This window comes from Chiloscyllium plagiosum, chromosome 21 (genome assembly GCF_004010195.1).
Source record: "Chiloscyllium plagiosum isolate BGI_BamShark_2017 chromosome 21, ASM401019v2, whole genome shotgun sequence".
In the NCBI taxonomy this organism is placed as follows: domain Eukaryota; kingdom Metazoa; phylum Chordata; class Chondrichthyes; order Orectolobiformes; family Hemiscylliidae; genus Chiloscyllium; species Chiloscyllium plagiosum.
This window is the reverse complement of record NC_057730.1, coordinates 33,395,750-33,411,814: the sequence shown is the minus strand read 5'-3', so window position 1 is coordinate 33,411,814 and position 16,065 is coordinate 33,395,750. Positions and strand designations below refer to the sequence as shown.

General features: G+C 40.3%; 1 protein-coding gene across 1 annotated transcript in view; it reads right to left on the bottom strand.

The window, feature by feature from the left end:
* Positions 1 to 16,065, bottom strand: part of LOC122560734 (probable helicase with zinc finger domain) — a 396,873-nt gene that overhangs the window by 5,646 nt on the left and 375,162 nt on the right. The window contains exon 28 of the mRNA XM_043711726.1: positions 11,764 to 12,016. Within this exon, the coding sequence (XP_043567661.1) occupies positions 11,764 to 12,016 (253 nt within the window). The remainder of the gene's footprint in view (positions 1 to 11,763; positions 12,017 to 16,065) is intronic.

The window sequence follows — 16,065 nt, the reverse complement described above, 5'->3', positions numbered from 1 at the left end:
TAAGTCCTGCTAAGATTTGCTTTCCCAAAATGCAGCACCTCGCATTTATCTGAATTAAACCCCATCTGCCACTTCTCAGCCCATTGGCCCATCTGGTCCAGATTCTGTTGTAATCTGAGGTAACCCTCTTCGCTGTCCACTACACCTCCAATTTTGGTGTCATCTGCAAACTTACTAACTGTACCTCTTATGCTCGCATCCAAATCACTTATGTAAATGACAAAAAGCAGAGCGCCCAGCACCGATCCTTGTGGCACTCCACTGGTCAGAGGCCTCCAGTCTGAAAAAGAACCCTCCACCACCACCGTCTGTCTTATACCTTTGAGCCAGTTATGTATCCAAATGGCTAGTTCTCCCTGTGTTCCATGAGATCTAACCTGGCTGATCAGTCTCCCATGGGGAACCTTGTCAAATGCCTTACTGAAGTCCATATTGATCACATCCACTGCTCTGCCCTCATCAATCATCTTTGTTACTTCTTCAAAAAACTCAATCGAGTTTGAATATGATTTATCCATTTCTATGGCTAACCTAATCATAGTTCATGGAGGCCTGCCTCCTGCCTTCTTACCTTGTCCCAGGTTTGTGAAGTGGCAAACCCCTCAAGTTATGTGCAACTAACTGTCTAAATCTAAAGGAGGGCATTTGCGGAGCAATGGTACCAACCTTGCCTCTGACTCAAAACCTGAAGACCAAGGAAACTGCATTCATAATGTGACCAAAGTAGTTTTGACTTGTAAGATCTCCCAAAATATGTCAACGGCAGGCAGTAAGAGAGAGAGAGAGATTGCTCAATAGCATGTAGCAGGAAGAAGATGGAACCTGCGTATTCAGGTCTTGAAGCTACAACATGCATGGAAAAGAGTAGTTTGCCTGAGTAATACAGACCTCATTGGGTGATGGCTGTCAATATCACTGGGTTCAATCCCTGCGTGATGCTTTGAATCAGACTTGCCTTCAGCCAGAAAAGTCAAGAAAAATAAGAAGAATGGAAAGAGGTGCCTCTGGTGATGTGTCCTTAATGGACTATGGCTAATTACCATGGCAAACCTAAACTTTATGAGCACTGTCCCCTAAAAGATTCCCAATGACAAATGATCCATTTGACCTCAGATCATTTTCCAGAACCAGGGTGCATAAATACCTACTGGGTCAGACTGGAAATATACCAATCTAGGAAAAATCTCCTGAACATTTGAAATAAGCCCTTGATACTATTACCGTCTATCAGTCTACATTATAATAATTAAAGTTCTTCCATTATAATTACTTTGAAATTCTCACATCTTTCCTTGCAAATTTGTTCCATTATATTGTTCCCAATAGCTAGTACCTATAGAACACACTCAACAATGTAATAGTAGCTCTCTTGTTTCTTAATTCTAACCATATAGACTCTGTCCTTCACCCTCCAATGACATTCTCTCTTTCCAGCACAGTAATCCTGTCAACCATTCGTTTTCTTTATTTTCTTTTCATATTTGAGCACCTTGTATCCAGAAATATTAAGTAGCCAGTCCCACCCTTTTTGAAACCAAGTCTCTGTTATCACCATATAATATTTACAATTGGCTATCTGCGCCTAATTGATTAAGTTGACTAACTTTAATTATCATATTCCATGCATTCACTTAAGCATGTAGTAAACCTAGTTTAGACATTCCCAGGAATTTAAGACTCTCCCACCAAACCATCTCTCCTGGCACATTTTTAAAACAAATTCACATGGAAATTGGCTCGGCCAGCACTTGTTGCCTATTCCTATTTGCCCTGGAGAGGTGGTAGTGAGCTGTCTTCTTGAATCACTGCAGACGTTGGAATATAGGTATTCTATACTCACTAGTCTATGACAATGAAAATAATATGGAGTTTACTACCATTATTTTTCTCTTAAATAAAAACAATCAAGCAAAAAGTACTGGAGAAACTCAGCCAGACTGGCAGCATCTGTGGGGAGACAAAAAAAGGTAGTGTAAATGCTTTGAGTTCAATATGACTGGTCTTCAGAAGTAGAGTCCCACATAAGACTTCCAGGAAGACAACAAACCATCTTGGATTCAAATCTGTGGCTGCAGAAATGTTTCTGTTTCTATAATCTCAAAGTGTGTATAACTGTTGTCGGTCTGATCTTCTTCATGCTGTCACGGATGAACCATGGTATCTTGTATTTGGCAGCGATTGCATTCCTCAGAGGAATTATCTCTCTAAACAGTGTTCAAAGGTTGGAGAGAAAAATTCAGGCCACTACCTGCCTAGTCCTCCTCAACTTCCTAGTAGCTATCCATTCCCATTATATCTACATAGAAACTAAACAGTGACCACATTCAGAAATGGAAAACCCACAAAACTGTCACTTTCACGGATGCATCTCGGTGTCATAATCTCTAGCATGACACAACCACATCATTTCTTCCCTTCTCCTTCCAGCATTCTGAAGAGATTACTGCTTCTGGTCCACTCCCCTTTTCAAACTAACTTCCATTTTGGATTCATAGTGAGGAATCACTGAAAAGAGCTACACAATAATATCAACAAGCTTCATCTCACCATCAGATGTCCCGCTTATCACTCTTTAGAAACAATCTCATACTCGGACACATACACCTCCATCAAGAACGGACATCTCAGTACCTCACGCTATTGCAAGCCCACAGATAACCACACTACGCACTTCTCTAGATTCCATTCTAAACATGTTAAAGAAGCCATCCATTACGGTCAAGCCCCACGTATACACAGGATTTGCTCAGAAGAGTAGGAACGTGATGGACACCTAAAGATGCTGAAAGACAGCCCCATAAGAATGGGATATGATGCTCAACTCATCGATTAACTAAGACGCATAAAATCTTGCGCATTTGACAACTGAAATTATTGCACTCCTTCAAGAAGAAAGCTTGTTTCAGTTTGCCGCAGTGAAAAAACCGCACTGATCTCCTTAGATGACAGACACAGGATATGACTGAAAGAATACGCTTCATTGTAGAGTACTTTTCCCACTGTGGAAAAACCACACCATGTTCTTCACAGCCTTCAACATGTCATTGATGAAGACGAAAATCTCGCCAAAATCATCACCATTCCTCCGCTTCTTGCCTTCAAACATCTGCCAAACCTTAAACAGCAAACTATCCAGCCTCCAAGATCACATCGACCACTACACCATACAACCCTGTCACGGCCCTCTGCAAGAAATGCCACATCATCGACATGGATACTACCATCACACGTGGGAACACCACCCATCAAATACACGGCAGATACTCATGACTCAGCCAATGTTGTCTACCTCATATGCTGCAGGCAATGATGTCCTGAGGCAGGGTATATTGGCGAGACCGTGCAGACACTACGACAATGGATGAATGGGCACCACACAACAATCTTCAAACAGGAATGTTCTCTCCCAGCCCAGGAACACTTTAGCAGTCACGGACATTCAGCCTATGATCTTTGGGTAAGCATCTTCCAAGGTGGCTTTCGAGGTACACAACAACGCATAATCACTGAGCAGACACTGATAGCCAAGTTCTATACCCATGAAGACATCCTCAACCATCAAATTGAGTTCATGTAACACTATATGTAACCCCACCATACTGTTCTGCATTTGTAAAATCTTCCTTACTGCTCTGTTTTGACATGATCACCTTAATAACCTTTAATGATCTCTCTACCTTAATTAGTTTGCACAGTTTTGGATTACTTGTTACTTTGGTTAGACCTTTGACATGCAACTCTTATACCTATCATGTTATACCAGCCATTTGATTTGTCTCCAGCATTACCTAATTTTTCATTTTTTATAGTTATCTCTCTGCCTCAATTAGTTGGATCATACATCATCCCTTCACTTGCTATTCAACTGTTGGCACTTTACTCATACCATGTGACACTTTTGATCACCTGTAGGGACTTATTATTCAGCCTGTTGACACTCCACTCACACCATTTGTATGATCTTTTGATCTCTCTGCCTATAAATTGTGTGCATGTTTTCTTCTATTCACTTCACCTGATGAAGGAGCAGCGCTCCAAAAGCTTGCGATTTCAAACAAACCTGTTGGACTATAACCTGGTGTTGTGTGACTTCTAACTTTCATGTGAGCACAGCAGATGCAACATCTCAGCTTTCAGCTCGTCTGTCCTCACCATCCAAGGCCCCAAACATTCATTCTGCATAAAACAGCAATTTCCATTTACTGTTTTTTATTTTAATAGGTTGCATCTGCTGGTCATAAACCAGTTTGTTCTGTTCTATCCTCAAGCATGACCTCGAAATTCCTGTAGCCAATCATTTTAATTCTCCACTTCAATCCCACTCTGACCTAGACATCCCCTATCTCCTGCAGTGATCCAGTAGAAATCAACATAAGCTTTAGGAATAGCTCCTCAAGTTTCAATCAGGCATTTTACAGACCTCTGCAGGCTTACAATTTCGAATTGTAATCTCCACTCTCAATTTTTCCCTTTTTCTTTGCAATTTTCAGTTTTTCTTTTCTCATTTCTACTTTTGGGCAGCAGTTGTTCATCATTAAATCATTCATATTTACTCTAAAACATCTTTTGTTTCTATATATCAGTTCTGGTGAAGTAACTGCACAGAGACTGGATCCTGTCACCAATTCAGCCTTTACTTACTAGCTCCCAATACACCGAGTCAATCCTCAACTGAGAAGATTCTAATCTTTTTTTTTATTCACACACAAAATAAGAGCAAAGAAACCCTTGAATAAATAGTTTACAATCAATGAAATACAATTCAAATTGTACAGAAGAAACAAAACCTTGTGCATTTGACAATCCAAATTATTTCACTCTTTCAAAACAAAAGTTTGTTTTTAGTTTGTTTTTCTCAATTCACATAACATCTCACCGAGCTGTCAGCTTAACACATGAAGGCTTGGTCCACGCTCGAAGGCTCAGTCTTGGGCCTACATACTGAAACAATGGCACAGAGGCTGGGTCCCATCGCCATGTCACCCTTTACTGGTACATTAGTACACTGGCTGTAGCTAGCTTGGAGTCAATCTTCAACTGAGGAGATTCTAATCTCCTGGTTTTATTTTTTTTCCTAATGTCCTGTATTTTTTAAAATTATAAACCCTCACACTACCGCCTCTCCTGGTTGTATTGTTAACCTTGGCCCAGGTTAATAATCCCAATCAAGAACCTTGCAGTTAACGAGGTCAACCTCATCCCAATCACTACATCGCTCTCACTCCCACGGCCATCCCGCCCCAAGTACAGCGATGTAGGCCTGGTCTTTTGCTTGCAACTTCTTTTGCAATGCTTTTGCCCCGGATCCAGTTCCTCAGATTCGGACTCAGACACAGGTGGCATGTACCAGACCGTGGCTCATCCCTCATGTCTAGAATGTCTTGGAAGAGTCTCATTCTCTTCTTCCGGCAGCAATGGTATCGAGGTTGCATCCATTTCGAATTTAGATTTCCTCAACACTAGATGGAGGGGGAGCACGCAGTTTCTGCCAGGCCTTCAGGCTGTTCTGAGGAGCCAGTTATGTTTTGCTCCTGCCCCATTTGTGAGGTAATGGTTTTCAGGAGCTCCATGTGTTTGTTCTGAGCAGCTTCACCAACCCAAACTTTCTAAGTCACTGGACCTGGTTCCAGCACCGAACTTCATCCCCTGAATTAAACTGTTCCTCTTGTTTGGAGAAGGCACGTGGCCAGCATTGGCGTTCCTGCTGCTGTTTCACCTTCTCCCCCCTGCCCTCCCCAAGTCTGGAAATATCAGGTTTAACCTGGTGCAGAATGTTCTCCCCATCAGCATCTATGCTGGAGCTATCCTGTTTGTTACATGCAGTTGATTCTACAATCAAACAGAAACCAAGACAGTTTTGTCTCAATTGACACTGTTGGCTGTTTCTTTAAGGGCTTTCAATGTTTGGACTGCTCTCTCCATTAGACCATTTGACAATGGGTGGTATGGAGCTGTCCTTATGTGCCAAATGCCACTGGACTTTGGGAAATATTTGAGTTCCCTGCTGGTAAACAATGTCCCATTGTCTGTGATCAATATCTCTGGGAGTCCATGTGTCATGAATGATCCTTGCAGCTTCTCAATCTCATCCCAGAGTTTGCTGAGTGAACTTTATGCACATCCAACATCCAATGGGCGTCCACAATGACCAGGAACACTAAGCCCATGAAAGGACTGGCATAGTCAGAATGCAATCGAGTCCAGGATTTACCAAGATATTCCCACCAATATGGGGATGCTGCTGGTGGCAAGTTTTGTTCTTGTTGACACTCTGGGCACTGCCCCACCAGCACAGCTATGTTGGCATCCAACCCTGGCCACTAGACATACCTGCTTGCTATCATCTTCATCTTGGAAACCCTTGGACTGTGATAGCATGAAGTACTCCAGCCAATAGGTGGCAGCGATGTTTACTGGAAATACATCACCCTTGCTCCCCACAGCAATATGCTGTCCTCTATGGTGATCTGGTCTCACCAGATTCAAAAAGGTTTCAAACCTGGTTGCAATGGCTTTTTTGTTTCCCCCATTTACACCAGCTGTTTAAGTTTTGCTCGTACAGGATCTTTTTGTGTCCACAGTAGGATATTGCCCACGGTGACTGGAAGAGTGTCCAGAAAGTTTAAAACCAAAATGGAATCTACCAGGAAAGGCACCACCAGTGGAAGGTGGCAAGGCACCTGCATTAGCTACTTGGCTTCCTGGACAGTGTTCTAAGTTGCACTTGTACATACTAAGAATAAAGGCCCAATGCTGAATTCTACCAGAAGCTATGGGTGACACTGCCTTGTCTTCCTTCAGTGGCCCTAGCAGGATCTGTGACTGAGACAAATTTCTACCTGTAAAGGAACTTCCTCACACCAAAGATGACGGCAAACCTTCCTTCTCTATCTAGCCATACTTTGCATTCAGCATCAGCCAGAGTCCTAAAAAGCAAACACTATCAAGCGCTTCTCTCCGCTGGGCCACCAGTGAGCCAACACCACCCTGATTCCATACCATGTGAGCACTACTTCTCGCTTCGGATCGTAGTGTGCCAACACCTTGGATGACGATAGCTACTTCCTCACTTCCCTAAACACTGCTTTTTGGTTTCGTGACCATTCCCAAGGCTGACCCTTCTTCAACAACAGGTGTAAGAGTGCCAAGATAGAGGCCAGGTTACTTATGAATTTTCTGTAATGATTCACTAGCCTAATGAAAGACCTAAGCTCTGTACAGACATGGGAGAAGGGGCTCGTTTGAGTGCCCTCACGTTCTCTTCTAAAGGGTGTAACCTAACTTTATCGACTCTGTAACCAAAGTAGGTAACTTGGAGTGCCTGGCATATGCCTGCCAGGAAGAAACATTTAAGCACTACGTCCAAGTTCTCCATGTGCTCTTTATAGGTTTCCTTATTATTAGGAGACAGTGAGGTCTGTAGATGCTGGAGATTTGAGAGTGTGTTGCTGGTAGAGCACAGCAGGTCAGGCAGTATCCGAGGAGCAGGAAAATCGACGTTTCAGGCCGGAGCCCTTCATCAGGAATGTTATCTATTGTAGTTAGGTGATGTTATGTTGAGACAGTGTCCCTTTTAAAGGATGAGCTATTAGTACATCATCCAGATAAATAGCAACCTGGGCTAGCCCTTGTAAACTGCCCTCCATAGTCCACTGGAAAAGAGCAGAGGCTGATGATACCCAAACGGTAGTCTTGTATATTGGTAGAAAGCCTTATGGATATTAATTGTAGCATACCTCTGGAAATCCCTTATTCAGTTGCAATTATAGATCGGCACTGTTTGATGATTCATTCACTCTCTAGCCCCCTGATTTCCACCTCTACTTTTGCCCAAAAGGCAAATGGCACCGGGCGGGCCTTGCAAAATTTCAGAATTACATCCCAGTCAACGCGTAAAGCCTTCTTGGTAAACTCCTGGACATTTCATTAGGACTTCACTAAGACAGCCATTTTCCAATTGAAAAATGTTGAACCAATCAAGGTTCATCAGGAAGATATATTCTGGAGTTAAGATTCTAAATTTAAAATCACTTGTGCCTGCTAATCTTCAACACCTAAGTGGTGGAATTTCCTTATTTGTAATTCAAGTCATTTTCTTAAAATTTGAGATGCATATTGCCCAGTCTGCTGTAGCGTGAAGTGATCTTTCTCACACAAACCTCTGTTCTTCACCCTATTAACAAGGTTCTTGGGCATCTTTCTCAGGGAAACATTTGGTTGGAAATGCACAAGTACATGTCACTGCCATGACCTTAAGTTTTCCTTAGATTCACCCCCTGAGCTTAATTGTAATAGGTTCTCATTAACTTCTAACTCTGAATATGTGATTTTTCTTCAATTCCCTGCCTCTGTGCCAGAGACCTTTCATGTCGTGAGCTCTGCAGCCCAGGCTTTCTGGATTTCCTCCTGTTTAAAGTTCTTCAGCACCTTTCTCAGGGAATCATGTGGTTGGAGTTGCAGAAGTACATGTCACTGCCAGGACTTTCTGGCATTGATGCCTCGTCAACCAGTGAATCCAGATGCACACCACTTCAGATTCTGCAAATCAGGAAAGACCCTTATGCTGTATTGATTGAGGTGCTACAATCTGGACTTTGCCCAGGAAAAAAGAAAGCTCACTCTTCACTGTAGACAGGGATTGGGAGCTGCTGGTGGATGTGATGATGGAAAAGAGGGCAGTACTTTCTCTTGCTCACCACCATAGGATGCCATGCAAGCAGCGAGATTCAGTCTGGAGCAAATTGCAACCTGGGTCCTAGGTGAAAATGGATGCCCGGGAGTGGCGGGAGGAGATCTTCTGAGATGTGCAAGAGTAAGTGCCATCATCTTCTCTCTGTTACCTCACACTCACAGGGTCACCATTCACTCTAACTTTGTCACTGCACATTTCACCAAGGCTCATGGCCTACTTCTTTCAGTGTTGCATGCTTTATGTGTACTCAACGGCTCATCCTTCCAAACTGGTAACTCTACCTGCCCTCTGCACTACTTACTTATTCAGTGGATATACTTATCACTAGTCTTGCTCATGCATTACCACTAACTGCTCTTCACAGAATCAGAGAATCACAGAATTGTTACCATGCAGAAGGTCATCCAGCCCATCATGCTTGCACCATTTCGACTACCAAGTGCCCACCTTCTGCCTTTTCTTCATACCCCTGCACACCATTTCTATCCAAATAATAATTCTCTGAATGATTCAACTGAATCAGCCTCCACCATATTTCCAGGTAGTGCAACCCCGTGCCCTAACTACTTGCTGTGCGAAAAAGCTTTTCCTCACATCAGTCATGCTTTATTTGCAAATTATTTCAATCAATGCCCTTTTGTTCTTTTTTCCTTTATGAGCAGGAATAGCTTTGCTCTGTCTACTGTATCCAGTCTGCTCATGGTTTTGAAAACCTCCACCAAATCTCCTCTCAGCCATCCTCTCTCCAAGGAGAACAGGCTTCAATCTATTCTCATCACTGAAATTTCTCATTCCTGGAACCATTCTTGTAAATCACTTCTGCATTTACATCTTTCCTATACAATTATACACAATACTCCAGCTGAGGTCTTAAAAGTGTCTGGTATAAATTCAACATCACTTCCCTGCTCTTGTACTCTATGCCCCGTTAATTATACCGAGGACTCTTTTATTAACTGCTTTTCACCTTTCCTGCTACCTTCAATAATTTGTGCACATATACAGCCAGGACCTTCTGCTCCTACATACCCTTTCGAATCGTACCATCTATTTTATATTTTCTATCAATGCTCTTCAGGCCAAAGTGCTTCATCCCACAATTTTCTGCATTAAAACTCATCTGCTACCTATCTGCCCACTCCACCAATTTGACAATGTCTTTTTGGAGGTCCATACTGTCCTCACAGTTTACAATTCTTCAAAGTTTACTGTCATCTCCAACTTTGAAACTTTTTGTCACAAGTCTGTGTGTAGCATTGTGTCAAACTTTTGCTGGAAATCCATGTACACTATATTAACAATGTTACCTTCTTCCATCTGATTCCATTATACGCAATCCTTCTCTTTGTTCCATTACAGGAAAACAACTAGCCTAGCACTTTCTGAATGATGCCTCAACAGGATCTAGACTGATCCACCTGTAATTCCTGGCCTGGTTACACTTGACCTGTGGGCTGACTATGATCCAGTCCCCAGACTTCCGAGACATGTATACCTGAACTTTATTGGACCACATGGCCAACATCTGGACTGGAATCGAACAAGCCCTTTGACGGACTGTGGCAGTATCCCCCGATTGACTGTATAGTCCACCTTCAGTCCACTAAGGATTGCTTCCTTTAGAGTTTCACACATAGCCATTTGCTTGAATCACTTGCAGTGTGTTTGCCACGTAAACAGTTGGCACATGTTGCATGTGTGATACAACACAACATAGTGTCACATAGCAACAAGTCCACCTCCTTGACTGTTCAATGCTCCCCACTATAACACCCATCTCTCTTTTGAGGTAAAAAGCAATACAAGCCGTAGAGGCTGACAGACAGTAACTGAACACTAAAGACCTTGTACTTTGAAAACAATGTGACTACACAGAGGCTGACAGTCTTTAAGTCAATGCAGATGTCAGTAGTGTGTGCTAAGAAGGTGGTGTGAGCTATACAGAAGCTAGCAGCCTCAAAGTAGGTACAAAGTGAGCGACTGCTAAGAAACTGAGAGCCATAAGATGTGTTCTGTGTCAATGCATTAGATGCTTGTGTCTCTGTGTGCAAAGCGATCCACCAGAAGCAGCAAAGTCAGTGTCCCTGAACTTTCATGTAAAATGCGAATGGCTGAGCTGGTGTTCAGGTTGTATGTGAGCAGACATGATGATGGTGAGGCTGGTGATTTTGCTGATGCCAACCTGTATGTATGAAGGAGGATGGTGGTATTGGAGCATGTAGGGTATATTTGTGAAGAAGCAGTTGAAGGATGGTCGGGACAAGTATTCGGTGAGCTGGAACCACCAGCTAGATATTCTAATTTACATGTCAGAAATTTGTGCCAAGTATTTTCTCAGGAAGGAGGAGAATTGTAAGCAAGCGTATAAATAAGATGAACTAGGTGTGTGCTTTAATGAGATACAAATGCATCGTTATAAGGTAGTCATCACTTAAGATGCGGTTCTGAAAACATCATTTAACATTCCAGGGGAAAATCTGACAAAGTTTTCTTGACATTAAGATTCTGGTTTTTCCATTCTCTTTGTATTTTCCTACCTTTCTCATCATCACGCAAGCTGCATAAGGAAGGGGAGCATTCTAGCAATGTTGAATGTAACATGATGGTTTGGCCTATTGACTGCAACCACAAACAATAATTCAATAATCACTGAATTATTAACGATTGTGATGGACTAATTCTACCTGTAGCTGATATTTGCAATGAATTGCCACCAAATAAATGTCAGTACTTGTCACAAGTGTGTATAATATTTTCTCATCCATTTATTAGTTCAGTCAAGTGTAAATGAGCATAGGGGAAAAAGTCTCAAAATATAAAAACTCTGACAAAAGATTTTGAAATCAAAATAGGGTTAACATTTTTTTTGTTTGAAGTAACAACCAATCCCCTCTTCACAAACTTACTTGCACTATTCAATAAACAATTCAGTGCAGTTACTCTTAGTGCCTCTTAGAAAATTACAATATGTTATTACTTTAAAATAGTTAATAAACATTGCTAAACAGGGAGAAAACTCTTCTTAAAAGCATTAAATGGATTCTAAATATTACCAAGTGAAATGTAATTACCTGTTAAAAACTGTCCATCGTACACAATTCTTTCTGGACTCAATGGGGGTGATTGGACGTTATAATTACTGATGGTATTATAAAGCTCTTCATTTTGGTCCCCTGGCAATTGATTTGCTGGGACAGGTGATAACTGCTGATCGGGGCTGCAGTATGGACTTGGACATTGGCTGCTTTCCATGGGAGATGCTCCCGGAGGGCTGGACGCAGAATGCCTCTGGTACAGTGGTCTGCCTGACACTCGGACTTCAGCCTGGAAAGGGTATTAAGGCAAAATATACAATCAAAGAAGCAACTTGAATCAAAACAGTATGATGTATCTCAGCACACAGTATAAGCATTTCTGTCCTGGAATAGAGAATATTTGTTCACTCATATCATCAGGCTCATTTAAAGTCTCAAATGCATACAAATCAGGAATGTTATGATCATATTTAAAGGGAGCTTTCCTCTCTGACCATAACCTAATTTGAGACATTTAAAGAAATCTCTGGTCTAAGTCTGTCACAAAAAATCTTCAGAACATTACATATGTGTATTACATATGGTTGTTATTAACACGTGCAAATTGCCATATTTCTGATTGGTCCTTTTAGGATTCAGAACACACCCAAAAGTTTGTCAGGCATCTGTAATTTGATCGAGTTATAGTCAGATAGACAATCAGGTTTCAAGAGCAAGCACTGCTGCTGTGAATAAACTGCTACTGAGAAAGGTGCAAATCCTGCAATATTGGCAATATAGAATACACAAAGTGGAAATGCAAAAATTGTGTGTTATTTAGTGTCCTAAAGTTGTAATTATACTCATCCTAAAGCTAAAAAGGACTTTATAGCTTAATTCGTGTTAGCTGCTTATTTGAAGTTCTTCATTTATTCTCCATATGGAAGTGACAAAAAGTTAAGAATTGCTGAAAAAAGACACATTTTGTCAAAGTGTTTTGGCTGCATGAGAGGAGAGGGCTACTGATTATCAAGTGACTTCTGACTGGTAGAGATGTTGCTGTGGAGAATACATTAATTAATGATGACTGACATTTAACTGTGAAACAGTATCAATGTTTGTCATACCCTTGAATTCATATTCTTGCGAATCGTCCTGACAAGAGCAAGATGAAAAGCTTCAACAAAATGTGTCCTTTCCCAGCAATACTCAAGCTCCGTACTACCAAATGCCTATTTGATGAAAAAGGATCTTTAATCTCAAATAAAGTGCAATTTTATAAAATACACCAAATTGGATAATAATAGTGCCTTCATTGTTTCTCAACTCCAATCAAAGATATTCTCTTTGTCCTCGAGGACATTCCTTCTTACACCTTAACGAAAACTGACCTCTTTTTCTCCCCTTTCTTATCTTTCCTAAATATCCATACCTTAAAATATTAAAACTTAATCCTCCCTCTTTTTGAGCTAGGTATCAGGTATCACCATTACATTATAATTCTATATGAGGATTTGGACCAGTTGCTCACCAGCCTTGTTAACTACACTTTTTACATTTGCACACATGCACGCCAAACCAAATTTATATTTTGCTATATTTTCTCATGATCCAACATAATTCTGTCTTACTTCAAAATCTAAACATGCCTCACAGATCTTTGTACACCTAGTTGAAATAATTAATCTTGCATCCTGATGCCCAACACTTGTTGGGCCGAAGGGCCTGTTTCCACACTGTAAGTAATCTAATATAATCTAAACCCTGCTGAATTAATTTAAACATTTTCTCACAGCACTAGTCAACTTGCCTACAAGGATTCAGTTCCAATTCTGCTCAGGTGTAACCCATATCTTGAAATGTTCTTTTTTGTCACAGACTGGCCTCAATGCTCCCTCTTGTTTCTTCAAAGGTTGATTATTATGGTCATTTTAGAAGTCTGTACTAACTGGCTATATTTTTCCAATATTCAATAATTTTATCCTGTATTCTAATAATTTATCACCAACCGATTAATTGGACTGATTTCTTAGCTCTCCTGTGTTTCCAAGCGCAGAATCTTCACCCATAACCTTTAGGTACAACTTTTACTTTCACACAAGTCTGGAAAACTCTGGTTAGATCCTCTTGAAATTGTTTCCAAAGCATATTCAGATGTAAACCATTAGTTTTGGTGATTTGTCAAACTTGTGGGTGAGCAAGTTCCTTACTTCTTGAATAGCAAACATATTTTGTCAGTTTATCACTTAATTATACTTAAGCAAATAATTATATTTGTAAATTCCTTGATGTTTCCGAGTTGGATTGAGTATAAATGCTTACATAATAATCTGAAAAGATAAAATGTCTGAATGGCTCAGATGAAGCCCATTGAGCTGATTGTCTCCTTTAAAGGTTAAGTGCTAGATACCATGACCTTCTCAAAGAAAAGCTGGCAACGTTTTGCATTACAGGAGGAAATCTTTTCATTTAAATTCAAATAAAGGTCAGGGGTTTAAAAAAAAGATTTATTCTCTGTTGTCAAAACTTTCAAGACAATCCAGTTGAATTCTCATAAATGCAACCTTATTATCAGAAAATAACTGCCAATCCTTTTCCACACAAATCATTGCAAAGTCCAATATTATTATGCTGAAAGTCAGTTTGTACACAAGTTCTCCAACAAGTATTTACCAACCCAAGCAGACCTTTGCTATATTGATATCTGACAAATAGCACTATCCATTAAGATTATGGGTTACTCCACAAATTACACACAATTGATGTGTTGGCTTAACAATCATATTCAATCCCCAATGGAAAGAAAATCAGCAAAAAAATGGAAAGCTAGCACTCAATTATGTATTTCCATTTACATCTACTGTAGCATGAACATTACTACAGCCAAGGTCTCAACTACATCAGCTTATTGAATGAAAGACAGACCAGGGCATTGGGAATGGCACATAGATACATGAGGAAACAAGGTAATACTTAGACACAATTGTTCGCAAGTACAAATGTATTCTGACCTTAATTCTTGTATAAATACACCTGAGTTAAGTGTCTCAAACCTCTCTATTGGCTTTTAATGGTAATTTCACTGTCAAAAAATCTAACTCTCCAATGGGCGGAAGCAAAACTGGAGACAGCAAGGTTATCTAACTACCATTCAACTTTACTCTCAATGAAGGGATCTGCAAACATTAAAAAAAACTTATGAAACTGAACTTCCAGGGTTTCAGGTGGGAGAGGAGGATGTGTCATTACTTTTATTCATGATATTGATCTGTCAAATCACCTGACTGCTTCAAACCTGGTGGTCTTGATAGATTCATTGAAAACAAAATGTGCAAGGGATATCAAAGGGACAGAAGCAAATTTTCTTTCTATTTCTTCATGGAATGTTGGCATCACTGGTTAGATTAATGTACATTTTCCAAAAACTTCTTGTGGCTACATATCCGTAGGTTCAAAGGCCACTTGTTTCACTTAAGTAGCACCCTCTCTATAACTACTACTAATCATCATGCATATGTGAACCTCAAATTAGATGAAAGAAGTGGTCTTTATACAAACTCAATGCAGCTCTGTAGACTTTTGGCCAATATCGCTCCATGCTGCTAATTCCTGAAAAGAAACTTTCTGCCAATACATAATTTCTGTGTATCCAGATGTTTCTTTGCCAACTTGTCTGTCTGGTATTAAGTGAGAGCAGGTGGTCATCCAAATGACAATACAGAAAGAAGTATTAGGCCTGTTGCATTTTAACTGAAGCCAGCTAAAGTACTAATACACATAGGCTCACAAGCAGAACGGCTTGTTCTAGTGAGCAAAAGCATGAACAAATGCCATTTAAAAGAGCAAATCCTTGTGACTTATTTCTGTGGTGATGTGCTATATTTGTTTCAAACAGGAATTTAAATTAATTATCTCTAATCTTCAAAACAACCCTTTGGTTCTGTGATCCACGTGATTAATTTATATCTCTAATATAGAGTTCACAGCCATTTTTCCATATTAACTGTAACCATTTAAAAACACTCTGCCGAAAAAGTTACTTTTAGATCTTTTGATTTGAGAACAATATCCATTATTTAAAATTGCATTCTGAAATATCTATCCCACCAAGCTAAGAAATTATTTCCACACTGACCTTACTAACTAAGCTCAGATTACCCTGTAAACTGCCATTACTTGAGGAGGTCCAGCAATTTCTAAAACCTATCACTTTAATTACTTTGCCTGTACAAATTTAATTTCTTCAAAATTAAAGTTTTCCCAAAAATTTTAAAATGAACTATGAAACTAGATGATTATGACAATAATAATGACTTGTAGTCACAAAATGCCTTAACCTTATAGAACGTCTCACAGTGG